Source organism: Vombatus ursinus, unplaced genomic scaffold, assembly GCF_900497805.2.
Source record: "Vombatus ursinus unplaced genomic scaffold, bare-nosed wombat genome assembly UNPS02015089.1, whole genome shotgun sequence".
Taxonomy (NCBI): domain Eukaryota; kingdom Metazoa; phylum Chordata; class Mammalia; order Diprotodontia; family Vombatidae; genus Vombatus; species Vombatus ursinus.
The window spans coordinates 4,939,407-4,967,143 of NW_020954867.1; the positions used below are offsets into that span (position 1 = coordinate 4,939,407).

The following is a 27,737-nucleotide window of genomic DNA, read 5'->3' on the forward strand; positions in this document are numbered from 1 at the left end:
GTGAACTGATCCAACCATTCTGGAAAGCGATTTGGAACTATATCCAAAGGGCTTTAAAACTGTGCATACCTTTTGATCCAGCAATACTACTTCTAGGTCTGTATTCCAAAGAGATCATAAAAAAGGGAAAAGGGCGCACATGTACAAAAATATTTATAGCAGCTCTTTTTGTGGTGGCCAAGAACTGGAAACTGAGGGAATGCCCATCAATTGGGGAATGGATGCACAAATTGTGGTATGTGAATGTAATGGAATACTATTGTTCCATAAGAAATAATGAGCAGGCAGATTTCAGAAAAAACTAGAAAGACTTGCATGAACTGATGCTGAGTACACAGTAACAGCAACATTGTGCCATGACCAACTTTGATAGACTTAGCTCTTCTCAGGAATGCAATGATCCAAGACAATTCCAAAAGATTCATGATGGAAAATGCTATCCACATCCAGAGAAAGAACTATGGAGTCTGAATGCAGATCAAAGCATATTATTCATCCCCCCACCCCCCCTTTTTTTTTCTAGTGGATTTTTCTTTTTGGTTATTTTGTTCTGTAGTCACAACATGACTAACGTGGAAATATGTTAAACACAATTGTACATGTATAGCCTATATCAGATTGCATGCTGTCTTGGGGACAGAAGAGGGGAGGGAGGGGGAAAATTTTAGAACTCAAAATCTTACAAAAGTGAATGTCAAAATGAATTAATAAAAAAAACCCATAATAAAAAAAGAGTATAAAATAAGAGAACAGAAGAAAGCCCAGTATGGAATATCTTGAGGTACACACACACAGGGGAATGATATGATGATGTCATTTCACTGATTCTGTGCAATAGAACAAGTGACCAGGGTAGATGGTAAAGTGGAAACAGATTTGAGATCATTTAGAGCTAAGACTCATAGCAGTGGGATTTGACAAGAGGTTTAAAGGAAAACAGAATTTAGATAAGCAAAGAGGGCTGGGAATTTCAGGTAAATGAAACATGAGTTAAAACATAGAAACAGGTGTGTATGTGGAAGGTTCAAGGTCTACCGAAACAAGAAAAGCTTATTATAATGGATCATAGCTTATTTTCACATTGTCAAGGATAAAAGTCGAAATCTTCTATTAGAAATGAGTCTAAATTGTCAAATATTCTCTCTAATAAATACAGATTCATTGTAACATAAGCTTTATATCTACATTTTCCAGATATCATTGGTACCTCTTTCATATTCTTTTGGACGATATTCATCGGACAATAAAAAGGCAAAATTATTTTCTATCAAAATAATATTTACATTTAGGAATATGGTCTAAAGTCCCTGAAGCAATTTTGCTTTATGAAAAATTAAGTATTGATTTTTAGCTTTTAAAAATCACACCTAGTTTAATAATCATTTTCTCTCATGTTATAACCTCAAGAAGAATAACAATGAAAAGATACAGTGTGTAGCATAACAAGAGATGTTAGGAATTAATACAATAATTCAAGAACTAATTTGTATTTTCTTTGATCGCACATAATTTTGTAATATATGGACTTGTAACTAAATGGATAGAAAGCTACATTAAAAACTTCTACATTATGCTATATAGAATGAGCACTTAGCTAACCTTTCCCCTCTCTCCCCGTAATGTTAAATTATGAACTAAGGAACAAATTTAACTATAAGTCAAACATATAGATAATTAGATATAAGGTACTGATTACTTAGACATCACATCCTTGATTTGTTTTTCTACTTAGTCCACTGAAATATTGTACTTTCACTGATTCCCTTTAGCATTATGTTGCCAACACAGATTGTTTGGCTGTTTATTGTAGATCATCTCTCACAAAAGCAGATATACGGCCTTTTTTTGAAAAGTCTTCAGAACTAATTTTAACTGCACAGCAATGCAGCATGTTTCAAAACTGTAGACACCTTTTGGGGTTTTGACTTCAGGAATATAAACAGCAGTACACAGTCCCTCTCTTTTCTTACACGAGATCAACAAATGAATGGAAAATTTTCTAGTATATCAAAAGGCTATACATTGGCAAGTAAGTGATCTTTAATTATCCTAAAGGACATAGGTAAAGAGTTGAATAAAACTGTTTTACCTAACTTGTCTCAGCTCAGAAAAAGTAGAGAATCAATTCTGAAACAACCAGTAATACCATTATGGAAAGGTCTCTAGATCATCCTATCAGAGCAGCTAAACTTGTCCACATTAAAATTTTTGTATAATTGTTCAATACAGAGTAGAGGTCTTATTGATTTCCTTCTCTACTAAGTGACAAATCAAAGATATTCGGTGGTCCCATCTTGTCCAATCTATATCCCCCAAAGAACCTCCTCCACAACATATATAACAAATACTCATCCTGTCTTTGCCTGGAGATCTCCAGTGAAAGAGAAGTTGCTATTTCCCAAGGCAGCCCATTTAACTTTCGGATAAGTCCAATTACTAGGATGACTTTCCGTATATTGAGCTGTCTAACTTGGCCTTTTGGCAAATTCCCATTGCTCCTATATCTCTGCTCCTGTGCCAAACTGGAAAAGATTAATTTCTCTCTTATGTGACATTTTTCAAGTACTTGAAGACCACTATTATGCTCCCTACCTTACTTTTTTCATCTCTGGGTAAAACAACTCTAGTTCTTTCAAATGATACTCACTCAACTGACACACTCAAGATTATCAATACCTTTTCTAAGACTTGGCCAGTACTGAGCATAGGTCCAGAGGTAGTCTGACAAGGGCATATTAAAGCAACAATATCACTTCTTTGTGACTGGAAATTATGAATCTCTTAGATCTTATTATTGTTTTTGGCTTCCATAACATATTGTCACCTCATATTTAGAATGTAGTTTATGAAAGTCCACAGAATATTTTCAGGAAAATTGTTATGAAACTAAGTTTTCCCCATTATTTACTTGTGAAAAAGATTTTTTAAATCCCAGCTATAAAGCTTTCCATTTATTCCTACTGAATTTCATCTTATTAGATATGGCAAAATATTCTATTCAATCACTGTTTATTAAGGACCTATTACGTTCCAGACATAGTGATAAGTACAGAGGATATAAAGAAATGAAAAAAAAGTTTTCTCCCCAACATGTAAATAACTAGGGACATATAAGATATGTACAGCATAAGACATTGAGGGTAGGCGTGAAGTGGGTAAGGGGGCACAAGAAGGAGGGAGAGAAGGGGAACAGTCTCTTGAGAAAGTGGGATTTGAACTAAGTTTTGAAGGAAGGCAAGGAAGACAAGAGGTAGGGGTGAGAAGGGACAGCATTCCAAGTATAAGGAACAGGGAATTAGAAAGTATGGAGAGTAGAGACAGAGGAGTAGCAAATGATATAAATATTTATTAAGAGCTGATTATATGCCTGGCACTGGGGGGGTACTGGGGATGCAACAACAACAAACATTTTCTTCCTTCAAAGAGCTTAAATTTTAGCCTGTGGAGATATTTTTGGTCCCTCCCTTTTCTTTCCATCTTATAACTCCCTTTCCTTACACGAGATCAACAAATGAATGGAAAATTTTCTAGTATTTCAAAAGGCTATACATTGGCAAGTAAGTGATTTGCTAGATATGCCTCCTAGCTTTGTGTCTTCTGTGTTTTTCCCATGTCACTCCCCTTCTCAAAAAATTGCAGTGGCTCTCTATTTCCTTTAAGAGAAAATATAAACGACTCTGTCTGGCATTTAAAACTCATTATATTCTGGCTTCTGGCTACCTTTCTAGACTTCTTGCACTTCATTTCACTCACACATACTGTGATCTGGATAAATTTGCCTTTTTTTCTGTTTCTCACTCACAACATTCCATTATTTATCTCCAAATATGGAATTCACTCTCTCCTCACCTCTAAATGTTACAATCCCTAGCTTCCTCAAAGCTCAGCACAAGTGTAAGCTTCTAAAAGAGGACTTTCTTGATTTTGTCTGCTGCTGGTTGCCTCAGCTCCCAATTTTAAATAATCTTATTTTTAAATTTACTTATGAATATGTATTGCTTTTTCAAATAAAATGTAAGATCCTTAGGGCAGGCAAGAAATATTTCATTTTTGTCTCTGAATCCCCAGTGTCCAGCACAGTGCTTGACAGACCAAGCCCATGTTCAGACTCTGAACATGACTGGAATGTCCCTGGTAGGAATTTTCTTTCTAGCTGAGGAACTTATAAATCTTATTTTTGTTGATATCTTTTGCTTTTACATCACCTTTATTTACAAAAATATTCTCCCCTCAAATCCCTTGTGACAGGCAATGATTATATTATCAGAAAGTACTGAAAAGTCTAATGCTTATTTCATGAAAGACCTTTTTGACTTCTTAGAAAATGGTAGAAATGACTGATGTTATCTGTAGTAGAATGTCAGCTCCTCAAAAGTAGGGATTGTTTTTCCTTGCCTTTGTATCCCAAGTCCCTAACAGCAATTTGCACTCAGTAGGTATTTAAAGAATAGGCAGAATTTAAATGGAAAGAATAAAAACAATAAAAGTAATCAAAACTTAATGTTATTGAACTATAATGACCAAGGTTGGCCAAAGTAAAAATATAAGAAGACAATTTTTCTTTTTCTTTGTACATATAGAAGAGATTTTAAGTATGTAAAACTACACATAATCTTAGACATTTTCAAAGTGTTGGTTAATTTTGCTGAACTGCCCCCCCCTTTTTATTCTTTATTATAAGACTGTCTGAGCAGCAGAGGGAAAAGGAATACCTTGGGAAATGCTGGTGAAATAAAAACAAAATCAATTAAACTTTATTTTAAAAAATATGAATGCTTGTTAGATTGGACTGGAAAATGGTAGTGCCTAGGAAACTAGAAAACTGTAGTGTTCCATCTTATAACTAACTTATAATGATACCTTTTCAGAGAATGTATCTATTACCATATTTGGATAGAACAGAGATAGACACTGAGATAGAACTTAGATTTCACTGATATCGAGAATTGCTAAGTGAGGAAAGTTTGTTTATCAATGAAGGTCAGCATATTCATTGCACCTTACACCTTAGAGAACTACCTAAAGCACTGAGAGGATTGGTTATTCAAGATGTCAAAAGATTTTTTTTTAAATCCTACATGTATAGTTTGAAATATAAGAGAAAATATGGCTTTTGTAGACAACAATTATATGTCACTAGCATCAAAGGATAGCTTCCCTTTAAAGACAGATGCCAACAGATTTAGTGAATGAAGTGTCGGAATTTTCATTCAAAACATGGTGATAAATTTAAAATGTTTTCACTTAAATGGATAGAGGGCTATGTTTTATTTGATAAAAATTACAAATGAGCCTTACTTATCATCTCATGATAATTACTGCATGCATATAACTAGGGAGTATTTAAAAAGATATTCAAAAAACCAGTTAAATTGCATTTTGACAAAATGAATTGCTTTTTCTCTGGTCCCTAACTCTTATAGAAGTAATCATATCTAGAAGAGATCAGACATTTTATAATACAGTATGCAGAAGCACAAACAACATTTCTGCAACAGTTCATCATCTTAAAATAACACAAATTCATATTTCTCATGCTCCTAATGCCAGAATTTCTTAAATATGATGGAAACCATCCTCTGATATATAAGAATATAATGTCCCTGAAGATGTGCAGGTGGTAATAACTAAATTGCTTCAGTTTCAAGTTGATTTTTAGCTGCAATCTAGACAGAGATGGAACAAAAAAATGGAATTACTTATTAGACCTTCAGGGAATAAACAACCGACCCTGAATAACTAATAGTTTGTATTGTTTGTATACATCTCCTGCTTCGGGTTACTAAATGTATTTTCAGATCAATGGACTATTTCTAACTACTGTTCAACTTACATAAATTAATTTTTAAAAAAAATCAGTAGCTGTACTGAAGACTGATGACAATTCAAAACAGTATTTAAAAAACCTCCTACTTTCTCAAAATGAAACAAAAATATTAAATTCTTTTAGTCTCTGAATCAACTACCTATGTAGATGAATTATCATCATGATGATCATCATTATGCTTATTATCATTATTATGGCTACTAATAATGATAGCCAGAACTTACATGGTGTTATAAGGCTTGCCAAGCACTTCAAAAATATCTCATTTTATCCTCAAAACAACCCTGGTAGGGAAGTGCTATCACTTAGGTGCCTTAAATTGCCTATTTCCCAATTATTTTAACTACTGACAAGATGGCAGCCATAAATATTAGGACTTTGGATAAGTATGAGATTAGAAGTAACTTTGATTCAAACTACTGACAATTATTTTTCTGGAAGAAGCATCAACTAGGGTTCCAAAATGTTATGAATAAATCTGTTCAATATTTTAAACTTTATCTTAATTCTGTTGTTTAGTCATTTTCAGTTGTATCTGACTCTCGGTGACGCCTTTTTAGGGAAAAGGCAGGGAGACTTCTTGGCAAAGATACTGGAGTAGTTTGCCCATTAACTTCTCCAGCTAGAAATTGAGGCAAAAAGGGTTAAGTAAGTTGTCCAGCATCACGCAGCTAGGAAGTGTCTGAGATTAGATTTGAACTAAGGTCTTCCTGGCTTCAGCACCTACACTCTATTGACTCTGCCATCTAGCTGCCTACCTCAACTATTGCAATGTTATTTACAGAATGAAATTTTTATTTACACACAATACACATATATATGAAAATTACAGATATAATAAAATACTGTTTAAAACTACATAAAGTGCCATAAAAGGTTAAATATATTTTAGCTTAGGTTACTGGTTTCTAATTTTGTGTTACCTTGGTTAGTTGCCTTATTACACATTAGTTACTTATTTGATTTTTCTTCCCTCATTAGTAATCCACTGTAGCTGTTCCCACTGTACATTAAGATAATCCAGGCTTTGCCTTCTACTATATTAATCTACTATACCAACCATATTCTTAAAGCATAGAAGAAAAAAAATTACCACTTATTTAATTGTATGGAATCTATCAGTCAAAGACTATTTATTATCCTGGTGAATACAGCCCAGTGATGGTAAATCTTATTATAAAGGAAAAAATTAAATGAACTAATCTAAGTGCATTTTATTGCTGAAAGCCCTGAAGAGAAAAGATTAAGAAGGCAGATCAGAATAAAATTAATTTTCAAAGCTGCAAACTGAAATTATCCAGTACTGTGGATTTGGGCATCTACTGTCACCTAAGCTGTATCATCAGCTGCCACAGATATTAAGAAATCAGAGAAAGTACGTAGAGTAGAACTGATCAGTTTTAATTCTAAATTCTTCTTAATCATGAGATGAATTCTGATATAGATTTAAAAAATATTCTACTGGATCTGGGATCCCATTAATTGTAGTCTGACTTTCAACAGAATTAGAGTCCAATTCATTTTTGGCTTGTGATACTGGATTTCTTTTCCACATACTCTGGTAAATTCTCCACAAATGCTAAATCCACAGTGCTTAAAGTTTGCCTCTAGATCTTTTGATAAACTGTGGGAAATCCCACAGTCTTCCTAAATGACTGGCCTATCTCTTCTTGCCATACATCACTCTGAAATCCTGCTTCTCTGTAATTTTTCACTGGTGAAGTTATATATCCTACTCACACATACCACACATCTTCTCTTCTTTTACCCCTGGGGTGACAATCTACTAAAATTGTATAGAAATCATATCTTTCCACAACTCATAGTCATGCAATACGGTTAGAAAAATAGTGTTAAATATATGAGAATTTGTTTCAGAAAAAAGCTTGGAAGTCATTAAAAACTTAACAAAATAACTTAAAAAAAACTTTAAAAAATAACATTCCATGTCACAGACCTCTCCTGCCAACTTCCTACGTTGCGTTAGGCTGGAAAAATGTTTTACCCTGACCCTTTGTTGGCTCTGACACTCTAAAATTAAATTTGACATGTTATTTTAAAATTTTTTGGAGAGGACTGTTGGAAGACTCTGGCTGGTTTTATGCTTCTAATCTGCCATATTTGCTCTATCCCAAGAAACAAGGCTATTCTTTTTTTTTTGGTGGCGGGCCTAGGCAAAGGGGTTAAGTGACTTACCCAGGGTCACACAGCTAGTAAGTGTCAAGTGTTTAAGGCCGGATTTGAACTCAGGTCCTCCTGATTCTAGGGCCGGTGTTCTATCCACTGTGCTACCTAGCTGCCTCAAAGCAAGGCTATTCTTGATAGTGGTTTGATAAGGCAACCAAACAGTCTTTCAAAAATTATGTTCTTTAGAAGAATACATCTTTATAGTCTCACAATTTAAAGATGAGGAAACAACAACAAAAAAAAAGAACTTGATCATCAAACGCTACTATAGTGGCATGGAAAAATCTAGACACAAACTCAGAAGAAGACAACAATGTGTAAATCTCTACAATTAAAGTCTCAAAGAATAAAATGATAAATGGATACAAGTCCAACAAGAATTCCTGGAAGAGTTAAAGAAAAAGAGTGGTAGAGGAAAAACTGGGAACAGAAATGCGAGTGATGCAAGATAATAATAAAAAGATAATTAAAAGCTTGTGAAAGAACACTTAAAAAAACACATTTGGCCTAATGGTAAAAGACGCACAAAAATTAACTGAAGAGAAAAACTTCTTAAGGAATAGGCCAAATGGAAAAGAACAAAAGTTCACTGAAAAAAATCATTTCTTAAAAACAAGAATTGAACAAGTGGAAGCTAATGACTCAATGAGATATCAAGAAATTGCAAAACAAAATCAAAAGAATGAAAAAAATAGAAGAAAACGTGGAATATTGTATTGGAAAAACAACTGACCTGGAAAATGGATCAAGGAGAGATAATTTAAGAATTGCTGAACTACCTAAAAGCCATGATCAAAAAAAGAGCCTAGACATCATAATTCAAGAAATTATAAAGGAAGAATACCCTGATATCTTAGATCCAGAGGGCAAGATAGAAATTGAAAGAATTGACTGATCACCTCCTTAGATCCCAAAATGAAAAAAACTCCCAATATGATACTTAAATTCCAGAGCTCACATTTCAAGGAGAAAGGGGAAGGGAGAATTAGAATGGGGAAAATTATCTCACATAAAAGAGGCAGGTCAGAACAACTTTTACAATGCAGGGTAAAATTGGGAGGTGGGGAGTAATGCTTGAAACTCACTCTCATCAGAATTGGTTCAAAGAGAGAATACACACACACACACACATTCACTCACTCATTTAGTTGAGTATAGAAATAGGAGGGGAAGGAGATTAGATAAATGGGGTTGGGAATGATGACTAAAGGGAAGGTAGATTAAGGGAGGCACTGGTCAGAAGCAAAACAGATTTTTTGAGGAGGGACAGGATAAAAAGAGAGAAAGAATAATAAACAGAAAAAATAAGATGGAAGTCAATATACAGTAATCATAACAGTGAATATAAATAGGATGAGCTCACCTATAAAACAGAAATGGATAGCAGAATAGATTAGAAAACAAAATCCCACAATCTTGCTGTTAACAAGACCCATACTTGAAACAGAAAGACATACACACAGAGTTAAAATAAGAAGATGGATCAGAATCTATTATGCTTCAGCTGAAGTAAAAAAAGCAGAGATAAAAATCATGATTTCGGACAAAGCAAAGGCAAAAATAGATCTAATTAAAAGAGATGATCAGGGAAAATATATTTTGATAAAATATACTATAGACAATGAATATCAAAAAATTCACAAGTTTCTCTGATAAAAATCTCATTTCTCAAATATATAGGGAACTGAGACAAATTGATAAAAACAAGAGCCATTCCCTAACTGATAAATTGTCAAGAGATATGAAAAGACAGCTTTTAAAAGAAATCAAAGCTATCTATAGTCATATGAAAAAATGCTCTAAATCATTATAGATAAGAGAAAGGCAAATTAAAACAACTCTTGAGTACCACCTCACACACATTTGTCACACAATGACAAATGCTTGAAGGGATGAGGGAAAATAGGTATACTAATGAACTGTTGGTGGAGTTAAATAAATAATACATATATTAAATAATTATAAATAATAATAAATAATACATATATTAAAAAAGAATAGCCTTGACATATGTATTGAGTGCTTCTATAAAAATTTTGTATAGACAGGACTATTGCCTTATCATTCTATTTTTCTTTTAGAAATAACAAAGGTTTTGTTTCCTCCAAATGCTTGCATTCCTCTGCTCTTAAAGATAGTTTGAAAATCAATCCCTGAATGCTCTCACAATTGTGCCTCCCACCTCTAGCCAAATGTCCTGTGTGTTTACTTGGTGTACTCCGTTTTCTTTAGTGATACTTTTAGTTTTCTCATGCAGCATGTATACTTTTAAAGGCAGTGCTATGATGTTAAAAGTCTAAAAATGAGGGGGAGGGTCTATTTTCATTGACAGAGCAAAGAGTTCGTTATAAATATTATTAAAGATATTTTAATATTAAAATCAATTAAAGATTAATGAAAAAATTTAAATATATTTTCCTTTTTTAAGGATGAAAAGAGGTTGCCCCAGTTTTATCTTTAAATGACCTCAGGATAAATTTTTTAGTTGCTTTTGATAAACTTGTACCCAAAAATGTCTCTTGACATTTTTTGAATCAAGCAATCAATAAATACTTCAGTGTTTCTGAGGCAGAGGTAAGGAAGAAAGTATATTGCCGGCAAAAGGGGATGATCAGTAAAAGGCACAGAGACCAGAGGGAGAATATCACAGGTACATGAAGAAAAGCAAAAATGCCAGCATTGTAAAGGAGAAATGCAACATATAACAAGTGCAGAAAGGGTAGGTGAGGCACATTTGTGAAGGGCTTTAAAATGCAAACAGAGGAGTTTACATTTTATCTGAGCAGCAAAAAGAAGCCATAAGCATGCTTAGATAGGTTAGGCTGGAGTTGTTTCACCTGTCTGCAATGCCTTACCTTTTTCATTAATATCTATGATAGCTTAGTATTCATTTTGTTCTTTGCTGTGACAGATCTGTATTCTTATTGGACAGAGATTACCGAGTGATTCCCACATCAGTGACCACTTGTTTAATGTCTGTTAAAAGATACTGAAATTTTTTTTTTTTTGGCGATGTTATTTATGTATATTATGTTTAGTGCCTCCTGACTCTTTTCTAAGGAAGAGAAGTTATTTCCCTGGCTTTTCTGACATGTTGAAAGATCCATGAGTTCACCAGTATGGGTATTCTTCTTCAGTTATAGATCACACCTTCTCCTATTCTCTTGCTAAGCATTTCCCCCCATGTCATTCTGCAGATCCTTCAGAGAGGGTCCATTCAACAGTTTTTGGGATCTTACTCTGGTTCTTTTTGTATCTCGTAGTTAATCATGGAGCTAACACTCAGGTTTATTAGCCATTGTCGCTCATGCTTGGTACAGTGGAAAAGATTCTGGATTTGGAAAGGGCCTAGGTATGAGTACCAGCTGTTACCAGCTGCATGACACTGGGCAAGTCAATTAATCTCTTTAAGCCTTAATTCCTCTTCTATAAAAAGAAAGGTTGGACAAGATGGCCACTGAGAACTTTTCCAACTCTGAAGTTATGATCTTACGCTAATCAAATGTGACAAGGTCCATCATGTTTTTGTTCTGAAATCAATTAAGAGTAACTTGTTTTGCTCTGAGATCATGATTTACCCTGATTATAGTTTCAAGTGAAGAATAGTAGTGCTAAGAGAAAGTACACAAGGACAAACTCATCATGCTGCCCATCCAAGATAAGCACTCTAATTCAGGTCATTGCTTCTTGCCCGGGATATTGCAAAAGCCCCCTAATTTATTTTTTTCTTCTCAATTTTTCCTTAGCCAATCTACCTTTCCACCCACTCTCACATATAACTGCCAAATTTAAAGCCTCAAAACACAGGTTTGACCACATCACTCTCATGCTCAAGAAGTTCCAAAGAGCTTTCACTTGCCTTCAGAATTAAATACAAATTCTAATCTTTGGCATTTAAAGCTCGTTTTAGTCGTGCTCTACCTTCCTCTTCAGACTTATTGTACTTTATTCTCTTTTGATCCCTCAGGATGTTAAGCAACTGGCCTGTTAGATGCTTGCAACAGATGATATTCTATTTCCTATATTCATCCCCTTGTAAATAAGGACAATAAGACTAGCTATACTTAAAGGAGCATCCTAATTCCCAGTTGGAGTAGGAAAGAAAAAAGATCAAAGTTCATTGCTGTCAAACTTAACAGCTGTTTATAAGATGTATCACAAGATTCAGAAATTCTCTCTCTTGGGGCTTTATAGCTTGCAACAGAGTTTCCAAAATAGAACACTTTCTGAGTTACTGTACTGCTTCAGGGTATTCAGGTTAAGATCAAGTGATTTATCACTAAGGGGGAAGAAAAATCAAGAAATAAGAAAAAAAATTTGAAAAATACATAAATTAGTTGTTTAAAGAAATATAGATAAATAGTTGGATGCATATTAGTAAGTGTTCTGTTCAGTTGTTTCAGTCACGTCTGACACTTTGTGATCTCATTTAGAGTTTTCCTGGCAAAGATAAAGTGGTTTGCCATTTCCTTCTCCAGCTCATTTTACAGATAAGGAAACTGAGGCAAAGAGGGTTAAATGACTTGCCCTCAAACAGCTAGTAAGTGTCTAATGCCAAATCTGAACTCAGAAAGATGAGTCTTTCTGACTCCAGGCCCGGCACTCTATCCATTATGCTACCAACCTGCCCCAATATTAATAAATAGATGACCCACTGAACAAAAGCTGAATAGTGATTAATGATTAAAGTTAAAATTGTGATCAAGATCCACAGAAATATTTACATAAGATTTGTTCAGACCATTAGAAGGTATCAGGAATGAAATTTTAAGATTTTCTCCATGTCTTGGTTATAAATCAGTCAGTTTTAGGAAAAGTATTGATTTTTATTACGAATAGTTACTTTATTTCTAGCTCTTTATCATCTATACATTGAAAGTTCAATACATAGTTATCTTGGCTATTAACATCAGGGCACCACAATCCTCCCAGTACCACTGGCTGGAAACTCCTCACTGTCTCTCACCTATACCTAATCTATTACCAAGGCCTGTCAATTTCACCTTGTAACATCCCTCCAATATGCCCCTTTTCCTCCTCTGAAAGAAAATGCCACTACTGTGGCATAGACCATCATCAGCTCACATCTGGATTACTGCAATAACCCGTGGGTGAGTCTGCCTGCTACGAGTCTCTCCTCACTCCAATCTATCCTTGATTCAGTTGCCAAAGTGATGTTCCTAATTTTAATGCCTTCCTGGTGTTAATTTCTTCTGGTTTATCCTGTACATAGCTTGTTTATACATATTTGTTCTACTACACTTCTACTACTTGTGAACTCTTTGAGGGCAGGGATTGTCTTTTGCCTCTTTTTTTGTATCCCTAGCACTTAGCATAGTGCCTGGCACATAGTAGGTGCTTAATGTTACTGATTTACTGATTAGCTGACATGCTCATTAACTGATATCTGTAACAGTCCACACCAGCACTGAAGAGAATCTTATGCTAAGGATGTTTTACAGTCTCAAAAACTAATCTCCCTTTGGTCTAAAATGCATATACTTTATAGCAAATTCACTAAAATTAGAGTATTGGAGAAAATGTTCTACCATATTCATTAAAATATTAAAATTCGAAGCAATCTTCTTAAAAGAAAATTCCTTTGTTTTCTCTCTTGGACTGAAGAATTATTCTGGATTGTTCTAGAGCAAATAAAAATTTTGGGTCTTTAGTTATCCTTATCCCATGCCCAATATAAATGAACACAAATTCCAAGTTCCACTACACTTTCAAACAAACAACAGATCAGGTGTTATTGGAGGTAATTATCGAAGCTAAGATTCTAACTCAAGACTTCTTACTTTGTATCTAGCACTCTTTCATTTTGCCAGTTGCCAAGTCTTGTGGATTTTACTTTCCAAACACCTCTCCCCTTTCTCCACCAACAGGGTCATTTCCCTAAATCAGGGCCTTATCATCTCTTTTCTAGACTATTGCAATAGCCTTCTAATTGATCTTCCTGAGGCTAATCTCCCCATTCTCCAATCAATCTCCCATATAACTGCTAAAATGATAGACCTTAAAACACAGGCTTGACTCCACTGTTTGGCATTTAAAAATCCCCACAATTTGACTCTAATCACTTTTTGTAGACTTACTTTATATTACTTTCTCAGTATTCCATAAAAAATTGCCTATTTGTGGTTCCCAGTATGTGACATTCTATTTCCTATGTTCATGCCTTTGCAGACTATTCACTCCTTGAAAAGTCTCCCTTTTCAATTCCCCTAGAATTTCTGAATTCCTTCAAGGCAAGGCTCACCTACACAATTACTTTTTCCAGTCATACTCCAGGGTATATGGGGCAGGTGTTTGACATCTCTACTACACACCTCAAAACTTTTGGTCTTTACCTTTCTTTCTTCTCTCTTGAAGTACAATCTCTGATGAAGAAGTGGCCTATCTCCTTGGCAAAAACACACCTATAGTTGTAAGCTTGATCCTTTCCTGTACCTTCTCCCAAAGACTGCCCTCAAATCACTCCCTTTAAACTCCAATCTTCACTTTTTTTAAATTTTATTTTATTTTTAATTTAATAAAACAAAAATGTCCATAACATAGTAGAATAAAAAAAATGACTGCACAATCTATTATGTACAACTTGTTATTTCTTTTAAATATAGATTAATTTTTTTCCAAAATCCAGGAACCACATAAACAAAATTATTTAAAAAAAACTTTTTATACAAATGAAATCAGATTTAAATAATTGAAGAAATATTAATTGTTCATGAGTAGGAAGGGCCAGTATAATAAAAGGAAGACACTATCTGCATCCAGAGAAAAAACTAATAGAAGTATGTACAGAATGATTTTACTTATATATACATATTTGTGTCTAATGGTAGCCATCTCTAGAGTGGGGGAAGAGAGAAGGAGGAAAAAAAAGGGGGGGACCCTCCAATTTTTAATCTATCCCTATCTATTGGTTCAAGCTCTCCTAATTACAAACATGCCTCTCCCTTGATAAGATCATTCTCTCAAGCTATCATTATAGATCCTTCCTCATTTTCAAAGCTAAACTCTTATAAAAAAGTATCTCCTTGCCTCCACTTCCCTCTACCCTTACTTCTCAATCCTTATTTAAATCCATTTTGTAATCTCATTATTCAATCGAAACTGTTCTAAGGTAATCAATAATCTATTCGTAATTGCCAAATTCAAAGGACTTTTCTCATTCTTTCTCCTTGATATCATTACAGTATTTGACACTGTAAATAACTGCTCCTAAGTATCTCAACTCTCCCAATTTTTATAGCACTTTCTTCATTCTGTCATATTCATTCTATCAGACTGTTCCTTTGCTCAATCATATTGAACCATATATACTGACCCCCTAATTATGAGTATACCTAAAGTGTTTGTTCTAAGATCTTTTCTCTCACCACATTTTCTCTTGGGAACCTCATTAGCTCCTATGGGTTCAACTATGATCTCTTGTTAATTCGCAAAAAGCTGTATACATATCTAGCTATAATTTCTAAACTTAGCTGTTCACATTTATATCACTAATGGTCTAGGTTCACATTTAGCACTGATATCAACTGATACTGATAAACTCAATATGTCCAAAACAGAACTCATATGTTCTACCAAACTCATTCCTCTTCATCACTATGAGTGTCTAGGGTAACACAATCTGTTCAGTCACAAAGGTGCAAAATCCTGGTGCTGGCTTCATCTCCTCATTTTCCCTCACCTCACAAAGATGATCAGTTGCCAAACCTTATCAATTCTATACCTTAAACACCTCTAATATTCACTGTATTCACTATACATATAGTGGCCACTCTAATTCAGTGCCTCATCACCTTTTTTTCTGGACTACTCCAATAGTCTCCATTGGTCTCCTGGCCTCAAGTCTCCAATTTGTCCACATTATTGTGAAAATGATTTTCCTTAAGCCCAGGTCTAGCTATGCCTCTCCACTATTCAATCAACTCCAGCAGCTCTTACTGCCTCTAATATCAAATGTAAACTTCTCTGTTTAGGTTTCAAAACCATTTAGAACCTTGCCCCAACTTATCTTTCCAACCTTACTACATATTACTCCCAGCTTTGCACTGTTCCATCCAGCCAAAAGGGAGAACTATTTTTTGTTCATCACACACAACACTGCATCTCCTGCCTCAGTGCCTCACTAGCCATTAAAGCGATGTATACATTCCTTACTTTTGCTTCAAAGAATCCCTCTTCCTTCAAGATGCAGTACAAGGACCACTTTCTATGTGAAACTTTTCCAGATCTCTTCAACTGTTAGTGCTCTGTCTCTTAAACATTATATGAAATTACTTTTTATGTATTATTTTATATTTATTGGGTACATTTATATATTATGCACACATACATGTGTATATATGTGTGTATGTTTTTATATATCTCAATATTACATAAATATTCTTGCTGGCTCTCCTGTTAGAATATAAGTTTCTTGTGAGTGAGGAATGTTTCATTGACTGTATCTGCATCCCTAGCACTTAGTATAATGCCTGACACATGGGAGTTTAATAAATATTTATTGATTAACTTCTTTGGGAATGTTTATTCATCTAAAAATTTATCTTAAGATTCCAACTGCAAATGTAAATGCTAAATATATGAATCATTTAGTCATGATTCTAACATTCTATATTAAATTGCTAGTTTACAGTACATTTTAAAAAGGGCAAACATGAATACTAGATTTATTTTCTGTAATCTTCTATAATTCTCCTTGTAAACAATTTAAATATAACATAAACACATCGAATAACATTTTCCACAAAGTCAACAATTCCTCCACAATATGCTAAGTTTGCAATTCCCATCTAATGGTTCACTTCCTTCAAGTGATATATGTGGTAACAAAACCCCAGCATCAATTTAGATATTCCCGTCAAATTTGCAGAGAAAGAAATCCTGCAAAACTGCTGTCTTGAGGGCAACTTATCTTTGTTTTTCAGTAGTTTTATTCATTTACTAGTTTAGATATAAGTTTTTATTTCAAGGGTCAGACAAGAGTCTCTTCAATTGCAGTCCACATGAACTTATCCAAGTGTCAAGTAGTCTGAGTCAAAATATACGCCTCAAGATTAAGTTTTCTCTATATATATGCCACTAAAGTTGTAAAACGCATTTATTTTACAACTAAAAACTTTTTTCTTCTCCCAAATAACACCTTAAAAGAAAAAGATAATTATTAATAACAACTTTCTTTTAGTTGTGGGACATTTTTACTTGCATCCCTAAGGAGTCAAAAATACTTCTTCACTTTAATACGTTGGTTTTGCATCTTATCAGCTAATGCTTTTCAAAAGATCTTTCTTAATCCTTAAATGAAAGTATTCAATACCAAAGAGAGACCTCCCTCTTTAAAAAGCCAAAGGAAATCCTAGGCATTTAAAATCCATTTCAAGGTAAATCCCACGTAGCTTATTGTAAAAAGTATTAAGAAAAAAATGGGGGGAATAAAAATTCATAAGAGCTATACTTAGTTTGGCAAAATATACGTTAAAAATACAAACTGATCTTGAGTATAAAGAAATAAATTCATAGAATATAAATTCATTTTGTTATAAAAGTGCTCTATAATCAGTCAGGAAGAATCTTTTATGAACAGATAATAGTTTAAGATGTGAAAGAAAGTACAGGGATATAACAGATATACATTGTCCACAGATTTAGAATCTGGAAATTAAAAAAGTAAGGTCTTACTGCTAGATATAGCACAAAAGTAGGAGTGAAACAATTTGAATAAATCAAGGAAACATTAAGTGAGATGTTACAAGAAAGAAATCATTATTTTAAAAGACCAAAGTAGATTTACTTTACCATGAACATAGTTCTGAAGTTATTTAAATCAGTAAAAAATTCCTCCACAGACACCTTCTTCATGTCAATAGCATAGTAGCCCATTATGCTCTGATACAATTTTTCCATGTTTTCATGCATTCTTGAAATTTTTTGGAATTGTTCTTTTGCAGAGATCACAAAACTGTATGCTACAGTTAAGGTAGTAGGGATATAGAATGTCAATGGTTTAATAAACATGTCTCTTTTATAATAACTGCAACATTAACATATCTTCTCTATTAATTAACCACTTTCAAAAGACAGTAAAATGATTATCAATGTAATTTTAAAATCATTAATATAAATTCCAGTTTGATAAAATCTAAACTAATTCAACATTTTTGAGATGAGAATTTTAAAATTTCAAATTTCTTCCCCTTTTGCCCTAGGCATAAATACATGTAAGGTTCACACAAAAAAATAAACTACACTTTTAACTTTGCAAATCTATTTTAGTCATATCTCATTTGACTGTAAAAAAAACACTGAGAGAAAGAAAACTTTATCATCTCTACTTTAAAGATAAAGAAAATGAGGATCAAGGAGCTTAAATTATTGGAATAACAAAAAATAACTTGTTAGTTGGAATACTAAGGCTAGAAACCCACATGTTCTGACTGCCAATGGAACTGGGGAAGTGGGAAGGAGTTAAAGGAAGAGGGGTAGGACTGGAAACAAAGTCTCAGAATTTTATATGTTTTGTTATTTAAATGAAAACACATGGAATATTGTGTAGCTTATGAAGGCTGATCCTTTTCTATCTTCCTCTTCTCGAAAAGAAGAATCTCAAAGCCAATGATTCATTTCCCAAGTAACTTCTCTATAAACAAGCCAAGAAAGCTAGTGAGATCCAAATTATTCTCAACATACTCAGGTAGAAGCAAGTCAAGTGGGTGAGTCATCAAATGCAACAATCATCAAAATGATTTGGTACTGGTTAAAAATTAGAGAGGATAAGTGGTAAATTATTAGATACACAACATACAGAAGCAAAGAACCACACTGGCATAGTGTTTGATAAACCCAAAGATTTCAGCTATTGATGTAAGAACTCATTTTTCAACAAAAATTAATGGAAGAACACAAAAGTAATCTATTAGTAGCTAGGGATAAACCATTATCTCATACCATATACTACGATAAGTTCCAAAGAGATACATTTCTTAGGTATAAAGCAAGATATTATAAACAAGTTAGCACAATTTCAAGCATATTAAGGCAATTAAAGCTTAAAATTGCACTAAGACTTGCAGGACACCATGTAGAGAGAATTTATATTCTCTCATATTATATTCAAATTTAGAACAGTAAGAGGCATTCCCCAATAGATAGTCAAAAGATATGGATAGGCAGTCCTCTAAGGAAGAAATCAAAACTATCATTATCCACATGAAACAATGTTCCAAATCAAATCATTCATAGAAGAAAGACAACCCTGCAAAAACATACTCATTAAACTGGAATATTGACAAAAAAGGAAAACAACAAATGTTGAAGAAGCTGTAGGAAAACAAGGATATTAATGCACTGTTGGTAGAACTATTAATTGGTTCAGCAATTCTGGAAATTAATTTAGAAATATGCACACAATTATGAAATTGCAGACCAACAATACTACATTGAGGGGGGCAGAGCCAAGATGGAGGAGGGAAAGCAGTGACTTGCTTGAGCTCTCCCCCCAAACCCCTCCAAATACCTATAAAAAAAATAGCTCTAAACAAATTCTAAAGCAGCAGAACCTCCCAAAAAAACAGACTAAAACAAATTTCCAGCGCAAGACTTGATGGAACAGAAAGGTATATCGCGCCGGGAGGGGAGAGGAGCGCAGTTCGGCATGGGCGAGCAAGCCGCAACAAACCTGGAGCAGGCCTCAGAGGACTGAATCACAGGCAGCTGTGGCAGTTTCCAGATTTCTCAACCCATGAACGCCGAAGATAACTTAGAAGGTTAGTGGGAAAAGTCTGTGACTGCAGTGAGAGAAGAAGCTAGGTCTCAGCCAGCCCCAGGGCAGCAGCTGCCTCCTGAGCTTCTGGCCCACAGACTGAGGGGGAATCGAGTGGCTGAACAGAGGGGAATTGCAAGGATCTCTTTGCCAGTGCTGAGGCAGGAATCTCTTGCTTTGCCCATGCTTGGATCTGGGTCATAGTTCTGAGGGGCAGTCCTGGGGCGAGGAGGAGCACTGGCATGGTGCAGCTTGTTGGCAGTGGAGAGGAAACACCTCGCCCCTTATCATAACACCTTGGAAGAACTGAAAATTTTCAGGTCCCTAGAAGTATCTCTGAAAACAGCTGCACAAACCCCCGAAGCTTGGGACAGTACATTCTCCACATTGGAGGCAGACTCTTACCTTAACAAAGAGTTTAAAACTCAAGTAATTGGTTGGGATCATGAGCAAGCAGCGCAAAAAGAGTCAGACTACATTATCTTACTTTGGTGACAAAGAAGATCAAAGCATACAATCAGAAGAAGAAAACAAAGTCAAAGCTCCTACATCCAAAACCTCCAAAAAAAAATATGAATCAGTCCCAGGCCTTGGAAGAGCTCAAAAGGGATTTTGAGAAGTAAGTAAGAAAAGTAGAGGAAAAACTGGGAAGAGAAATGAGAGTAATGCAAGTAAATCATGAAAAGCAAGTTAACAGCTTGCTAAAGGAGACCCAAAAAAATACTGAAGAAAATAACACCTTAAAAAATAGCCTAACCCAAATGACAAAAGAGGTCCAAAAAGCCAATGAGGAGAAGAATGCCCTAAAAAACAATACTACATTGAGGTTTATACCTCAAAGAAATATGAAAAGAGATCAATCATACCAAAATACTGACAGACACTTTTTTTTAATGGTGGTAACTGGAAACTAAGAGGATTGTCCCCCAACCTGGAAATGGTTGAACAAATTACAACATATGAATACAATGGAATACTATCATGTTATAAGAAATTATGAAAAGGATGATTGCAGAAAACACTGGGAAGACTTGCACGAACTGATGTAGAGTGAAATAAGCAGAAATGGAAAAGTTCATACAATAACAACATTGTAAAGACAAAAACCTTCCCTCTACCAGTAGAGATCTGTACATTCTCTGTAAGTTGAAGTATTAAGAAAGTTGTTCAGAATTTGCCCAGGGTCACATAGTCAGTATATTTCAAACAAACCTTAGACTCTGGTGTTGAAGCTGAACCACTTTCCACTGCATCTCATAACATTTATCTGCTAAAAAATAGCTATACACAAGATATTAGTTTCAGAATATGAGCCATTTGTTTTGTTTTCTGAAGAAGGCTTTATTATTATTATTATTATTATTATGTTTTTTTTTTTTAGTACTTTCATTTCAGTAATGGGGAACCTGAGGCATAAAGAAAGTAAGTATTTCAACTATACCTATTAAGCTGGATTCACAACCAAGTCAAAGCCAGTAGGGCTTCAGTTCAAGTACCACCTCTGATACCAACTGGCTATATGACACTTGACAAGTCACTTAACCTTTCAGTATTTTAGGCAACTCTCTAATGCTATATGTTGCAAAGGTGTACACCTGCCTTGGTAGAGAGAGGTTTGTATGTCAATGCAATCATAGCCCCAGTTCTTCATTCTACATCTATTAAACTGAAAACAGACCTTTGGTTCTAGTCAAGGAATGGGAATGGTCAAAGATGACTCTTATTTATTTACTAATTTTTTTTGAGATGGAAAATGTAGTGTTACTATTAAGGAAAAGAAAAGTTTCAACTGCATCATAGAATTCTTCAGGGCTTTGGCTAAGAAAATAAATGGAAATTTCAAATCAGGGACAAAAAATAGAGCTTAGATGTCGAAATATGGACACTGAAGAAATGATGTAGGATTTTAAGACTAGCAAATATAGCAGCATTTCTCCCTTCTCCTATACTTTCTAATACAAAATAATTCTGTGATACTACTGCATTCCATACAAAGAAAATGGACACAATAGCCAAATATTTCTTACATACTAGAGTTTTACCAACAAATATTAATGGTAAATTGTTCTGATGACATCTCTTAATATGATCAACATGACACAGTTATATGAATATCATTATAGAATACAATATATGATAAAGTAACTGTCGAAGCTGATATAATGCAATAATTCCAGACTAGAGTCTAGAGTTTTGGGGACGGTGAAGAGAAGTTAAATTAATAGTTCCTTTGGGGGAAAAAAAGTACTACAAAGCAAATATGATGCTAGAAAGGCAAAATTTCACAATTCTACAGTTTAAAAAAAAAATCACTAAACAAATTTTATACTATAAATTCCAAAGAGGAAAATATCTTCATGTAAAAATTTTAAACTATTTTTCCAAAAAAAATTATTAATAAGTTACAGCTAATAGAATACTTACTAGTTTTCTAGAAGAAAATCAATTAAACTACATGTGAATTTAAGAAATTGTTGTACTTTTACTACACTAATTATGTAAACTACTGCCTTCATAATTCTGACTATCAAAACATTCCTTCTCAAATCACATATTTGATATATACTATACTTAACAAAATACTCAAACTTAAACACTAACAGAAAGTATGAGAGCTAATTATCTAAACTTTGGCTAAACACATGTTTATTTAAAGTATTTTTTATGGTCCCCTAATTCTTTCATTTACAAGATCTAAGAAAGTCATACAATTTGCCATTCTGGTATGATCTATACAAATGCATTTAATATTCTAAGTCTCACTTTTTTGACATTCCAAAAGTAAACAAGGCTTTTCAGTAAATATAGATTTAATTGCTTTTAGACTAGTTTGCCTAAGATGAACAGCAAACTAGAGTAATCTGAAGTCTGCAAAGAATATTTATGATTATAAGCTTTGTCAATATGAAAGTGCACCAACTGCTCATATATCTGACTTCCAAAAGATACAAGAATGCTAATCAGTTCATTAGAGGCTTCGAGGTTGGGATATTTAGTGATAGGATGTAGTCACTTGCTTGTCCATGAAGTATAATTGTACTCAGAATGAAAAAGTGTTTCCAGCAAAGCACTATCCTTCCTGTTCTGATTGCATGCTGGCTGCTTTTTATGAGCTGCATGCCTTTCAAGACATTAACATCATTCAAAGCTTCCCACGTCATATTAATACAAGTATGGATAGGTTCAGACATCATTATGCCAAGTAGGATTCACTAACCTTTACATCAAACTTCCTCTGCTTAACAATTTATTACAGCTCCTGTTTTCATGAAATTGGGGCTTTTTAATTAATGCACTCACAAAGCATTACCAAAACCCACATGCAAGTCTACCATTTCTAAATTGCTGCCTGCCCACAGGGAGAAATAACAGGTGAATATAACTACTTCAGATGGCTATAGTTAATGATTAAAATAATAGCTAAATGTTTTAGATGAATATTTAAACATGATAATACAATTTAAATGAAAATCATTAATGACATTATGCTGGCATGTCTGTTACAAATATAACCTTACCCTAATGCCAAATAAAGTGAAAGCAGCATATAGAATGCATAACTTATGAAACACCAGTATACAACATAAAAATATCTTTTGTAAACGAATAACTTTGATATCTTCAGTCAAAAAACTAACTATTGTGACAATATGCTTACAATTTTATCATAGTAAGGGAACCCTATCTCATATGAACCTAGAGCAGAGAAGATGCTGTTGAAAAAAAATATATTTATTAGATTTTAGTATTTTTGGAATACATTTCTATAATACTGTGGGAAAGGGCTAGTGAAGAAGATGAAACCAAACTCATTCACAATTAAAATGACAAACCACATTGTGATTTTATAATTCGTTGGAAGTTGTTACAGGTGGAGGGCCGAGGAGAGAAATTATGTATTACTTTTTAAGTGCCTCAGTTTAAAAAAAGCTATAAAAATTTGTTTATAAAAGCTCAATTTCTAAAGAAGGCTTTCATAAAGAATTCAGAAGTCTATGTGGAATTTTAATATTATAAAGAAATAATACCCTATTATACCATAAAAGGTAATATATCAGTCCATTTTCATAGCACTCCTTACAAAGTAACACAATATTAGTTTCAGAATTAGTTTAATACTTCACTACCTCACCATATTAATATACAAAGTTAGTGATAACAAAGAAAAACTTAACTGAAAGGAACTCTTCAATTCATAGGAAGAATGTAAGCATATAGGATGAAGGGTTGTTTTTTTTTAAATTTTGTTCAACTGGTTTCTTAAAAGTCTCACTTAGGGACTGAAAATGCTTGTCAGAGTAGAACTGAAAATTGATAAGCATTTATGAAAAAATATAATATGAATTTTCCCTTGAATAAAGAGATTTACAGTATCTTGATCCTAACTCATATCATCAAGAGAACATATAAGGCCCCATGGCTTTTTTTTCATTCCTAAAACATTCCAACAGTACAGTAAATCAAACCATGTTTTTATATTCATACTTAATAAACATGATTTGAATGTTATTTTAATTCACATCAGTATTAGAGGCCAAGACAGAAAGAAAGGACACATTAAAGGGGAAAAACTGAGAAAGAGTATTTCCCAAGCCAGTACAAGAAAGGAAAGACATCATGAGACATAAATCTGTATATTGCCCTTAGAAGGTAAATTTGTGTTCTATTGGTTTTGAATATTTGATCAATTACTTTATGGTAATGAAAAGGTGAAAACTTACAAAATACGAATGCTGAAATTTGCATATGGGTCATACAAACAAATTGAAACACTAAATAAATCTTCATACTAGTTGACTGATGTCTTCTAAGTTATGTAACTGTCAAAAGGATATGGACATCTTTGTTAGAAACTTGTCATGCTTGTCCTCAGGGGACGGAAAGGAATCCAGATCCTTCTCAAGCTGCTGAAGCTGCCTTCCCATCTGCTTCAAGTTCTTGTCCAGGTTTTCTGCAGAGACTAAAACATGATATATTAAAGATCTCAGCATCATGGTATTACATTAACTAAAAAGTACAATGTTCTAGGATATGCATTAAAAACAGTCACAGTAAAATTAGAATATGTACATGTAGCTATACATATGGTAAGATAGGAAAAATGATAAAGATTATTGAAGATTAATCATTTAATTCTAAGATCCATAAGAGTATATAGTTCCATGTAATAATCCTTTTTAAAATGTTAGGAGGAATTTAGGAAATACTGACACAAAAAATGCCATATTTCAAATACTGCTGTGTTTAAAGGGGAAAAAAGTTATTCTCCAAGCTAATCAAAGTAGAAAAGAAAATGCTATCATCAACAGAGATGATGTCCTCTTATTTCTTTCAAATTTTTAATCTCCCTCATCTACTAAATCCTTCCTTGGTATTTACAAAAGTAACAAAGTCTTCCCCATCATTAAAAAATCCTTATTAGAGTTGAATATCCTCAAACTACTGTCCTATTTGTTGCCTCCTTTTCTTAGCCACATCCTAGAAAGTTACCTTTCCTCATTGCCTCAATTCCTTCTTCTTTCACTCACTTTTCAATCACTTTTGGAAACAGGCTTCTTACATCATTACTCAATGGAAGCTGCTTGCTCTACTCAGTCACCAAACATATTAAGCACTTACTAGGTGACAGAAACTGTGCTAAGTGCTAGGAATACAAAGAGTGACAAAAATATAGTCTCTGTCTTTATTCTAATGGGGAAGCAAAGAACCAAATAACTATGTTCATACAAGATATATAATAGCAGTGGGAGTAAGCACACAGAGAATGGGAAGGGTTTCCTTGGGATTTCCTTAGGATTTGAGCTGAGTCTTGAAGGTAGTCAAGGAAGCTAACAAGTGGATATGAAAGAGATGCTATAAGCATGGGGAACACACAGTAAAAGGTACCAAGTTAGGAAATTGCTTTTGTTTTGCAAGGAATGGCAAGAAGTGAGGTGTTGCTAGATAGTACAGTATATGGAAATGAGTAAAGTGTAGGAATACTGAAAGGACAGGAAGTGGCAAAGTTGAAAAGGTCTTTAAAAACCAAAAAGAAAATTTTATATTTGATTTTAGAGGAAGTAAGGAGCTACCGGAGTTTACTGAATAGCATCAGTACTGCATTTTAAGAAAACCACTTTGGCAGTTATGTGGAGGATGGATTATTCCAGAAGGCTATTGCAATTGCCTAGGCATAAGCTGATGAGGGTCTGCACAAGGTGACAGTTGTGTCAGAAGAAAGAAAGAGAGATATATGAGAGATGGTTAACATAGGGAAGATAGAATTTAGTTATAAACTGGACATATGGAGCAAGTGTGAGAGATATTATCAAGGACAATAACAAAATTATGAGTGAGTCAGGGTGACAGGGAAGACAATGGTACCCTTCACATTAAAAGGGAAGTCTGGAAGAATGGAGGAAAGATAATGAGTCCTGTTTCAGACATGTTCAGTTTGAGATGCCTATAGGATGTCTAGCTCAGGTTTTTCAAAAGGTGAGTGGGAAATGTTAAGATTGGATCACAGGAAAATGAACAATGGAGACTGATAAGGAGTGATCAAACTAGCAGAAGGAAAATCAAGAGAGAGTAGTGTCAAGAAAGCTTCGAGTTGGGACAATATTCAAGATAAGAGGATGATGGGCTGTATTAAAGGCTAAAAAAGGTGAAGAAGCATGAGGACTGAGAAAAAATATTAGATTGGTGAATTAAAAGATCATTGGTGACTTTGGAGAGAACAGCTTCAGTCAAATTATGAGGCCAGAAGCCAAAATGCAGAAGGGTTAGAATAAAATGAGAGGAAAGAAAATAGAAGCATCAACTGTAGTTTCTCAAGGAGTTAAGCTGAGAAGGGCATAAGAAATACAATACAGGATGGCAGCAGGCAGGGACTGTAGGATAAAGTGGGTTTTCCTCCCAGAGTTAACAATGATCACACCTTTTTGGCAAATGTGATGACCTTTTCACAAATCTTATTCTTCTTGACCACTTTTCAGCATTTGACTGTGTTTCTACTCCTTTATGTTGGTTTTTCTATTTTTTTTTTTTTTGGTGTGTGTGTGTGTGTGTGACTGTTTTAATTTGCTTTTTCTACTTGTCTGTTCCATCACAGCTGCTCTTGCTGGAACATCAGCCACAACACGCTGACTATGGGTATACTGCAAGGTTTCGGCCTACTTGGTGACCTCATTGTTTCCACAGATTTAATTATCATCTCTGTGCATATGACCTCCAACTGTATCTACCAAACTCAAAGGCCTACATTACTAACTGCCTAATGCACATTTCAAAGTAGCTGCCATGGAGACACCTCAGATGCAAAATGTTCAAAACAGCATCATCTTTTTTTCCTCCAACCTCAGTCCTGTTTCAGATTTCATTAACTTCCATGAAGGATATCATCATACTTACAATAACCCACATTCCCACTCTAATTATTATCTCTGAACTTCTCAGTCTCCCTCATCCCCTAAATCCAAACAGTTGCCAAATAATGCTAGTGATGCTCTCTTACTATCTCCTTCCTTATATTGAATATCAATTTCTTGTTAGTCATTTTTGTTCTGTCATTTCCACCAAAAGGTCACTACCTTTTGCAGAGAGAAAAAGGAATTGAACTGTTCTGCTGTTATTGTTGTTAGATATCATCATACCAGCCATACCTAGCAAAGGTCCCAGTCCTTCTATGATCTATTTTTTCCCAAAATAACTAAAATATGAACAAAAAGCTCATTTTTTTCATGTCCTTAGAGTTCCATGAAAGATTATTCTAACTTTTAGAATTCTTGACACTTTTATAAGAGACTACCATCCTCTTATATTTACTCATTTCTTGTAACCTAGATTTGTCTATATTTTTTACAAAAAAAAATTAAATATCTAAATTGGTAGAGGAGTTCCTTGTGCATTTACAATGGTCTCTTCTAAAAAAATTCTTTTTTTTCCTACCTTATTCAAATTATTTCCCTTTAT

The 27,737-nt window shown here is 34.1% G+C and overlaps 1 protein-coding gene across 4 annotated transcripts in view; it reads right to left on the minus strand.

Annotated features, from left to right (window-relative positions):
• Positions 1-27,737, minus strand: part of DIAPH3 (diaphanous related formin 3) — a 426,288-nt gene that overhangs the window by 160,610 nt on the left and 237,941 nt on the right. For all 4 annotated transcript variants that reach the window (XM_027846174.1, XM_027846175.1, XM_027846172.1 and 1 more), the window contains 2 exons: positions 24,623-24,747; positions 17,825-17,989 (listed from right to left, as the gene is read on the minus strand). In XM_027846174.1, the coding sequence (XP_027701975.1) occupies positions 17,825-17,989; positions 24,623-24,747 (290 nt within the window). The remainder of the gene's footprint in view (positions 1-17,824; positions 17,990-24,622; positions 24,748-27,737) is intronic.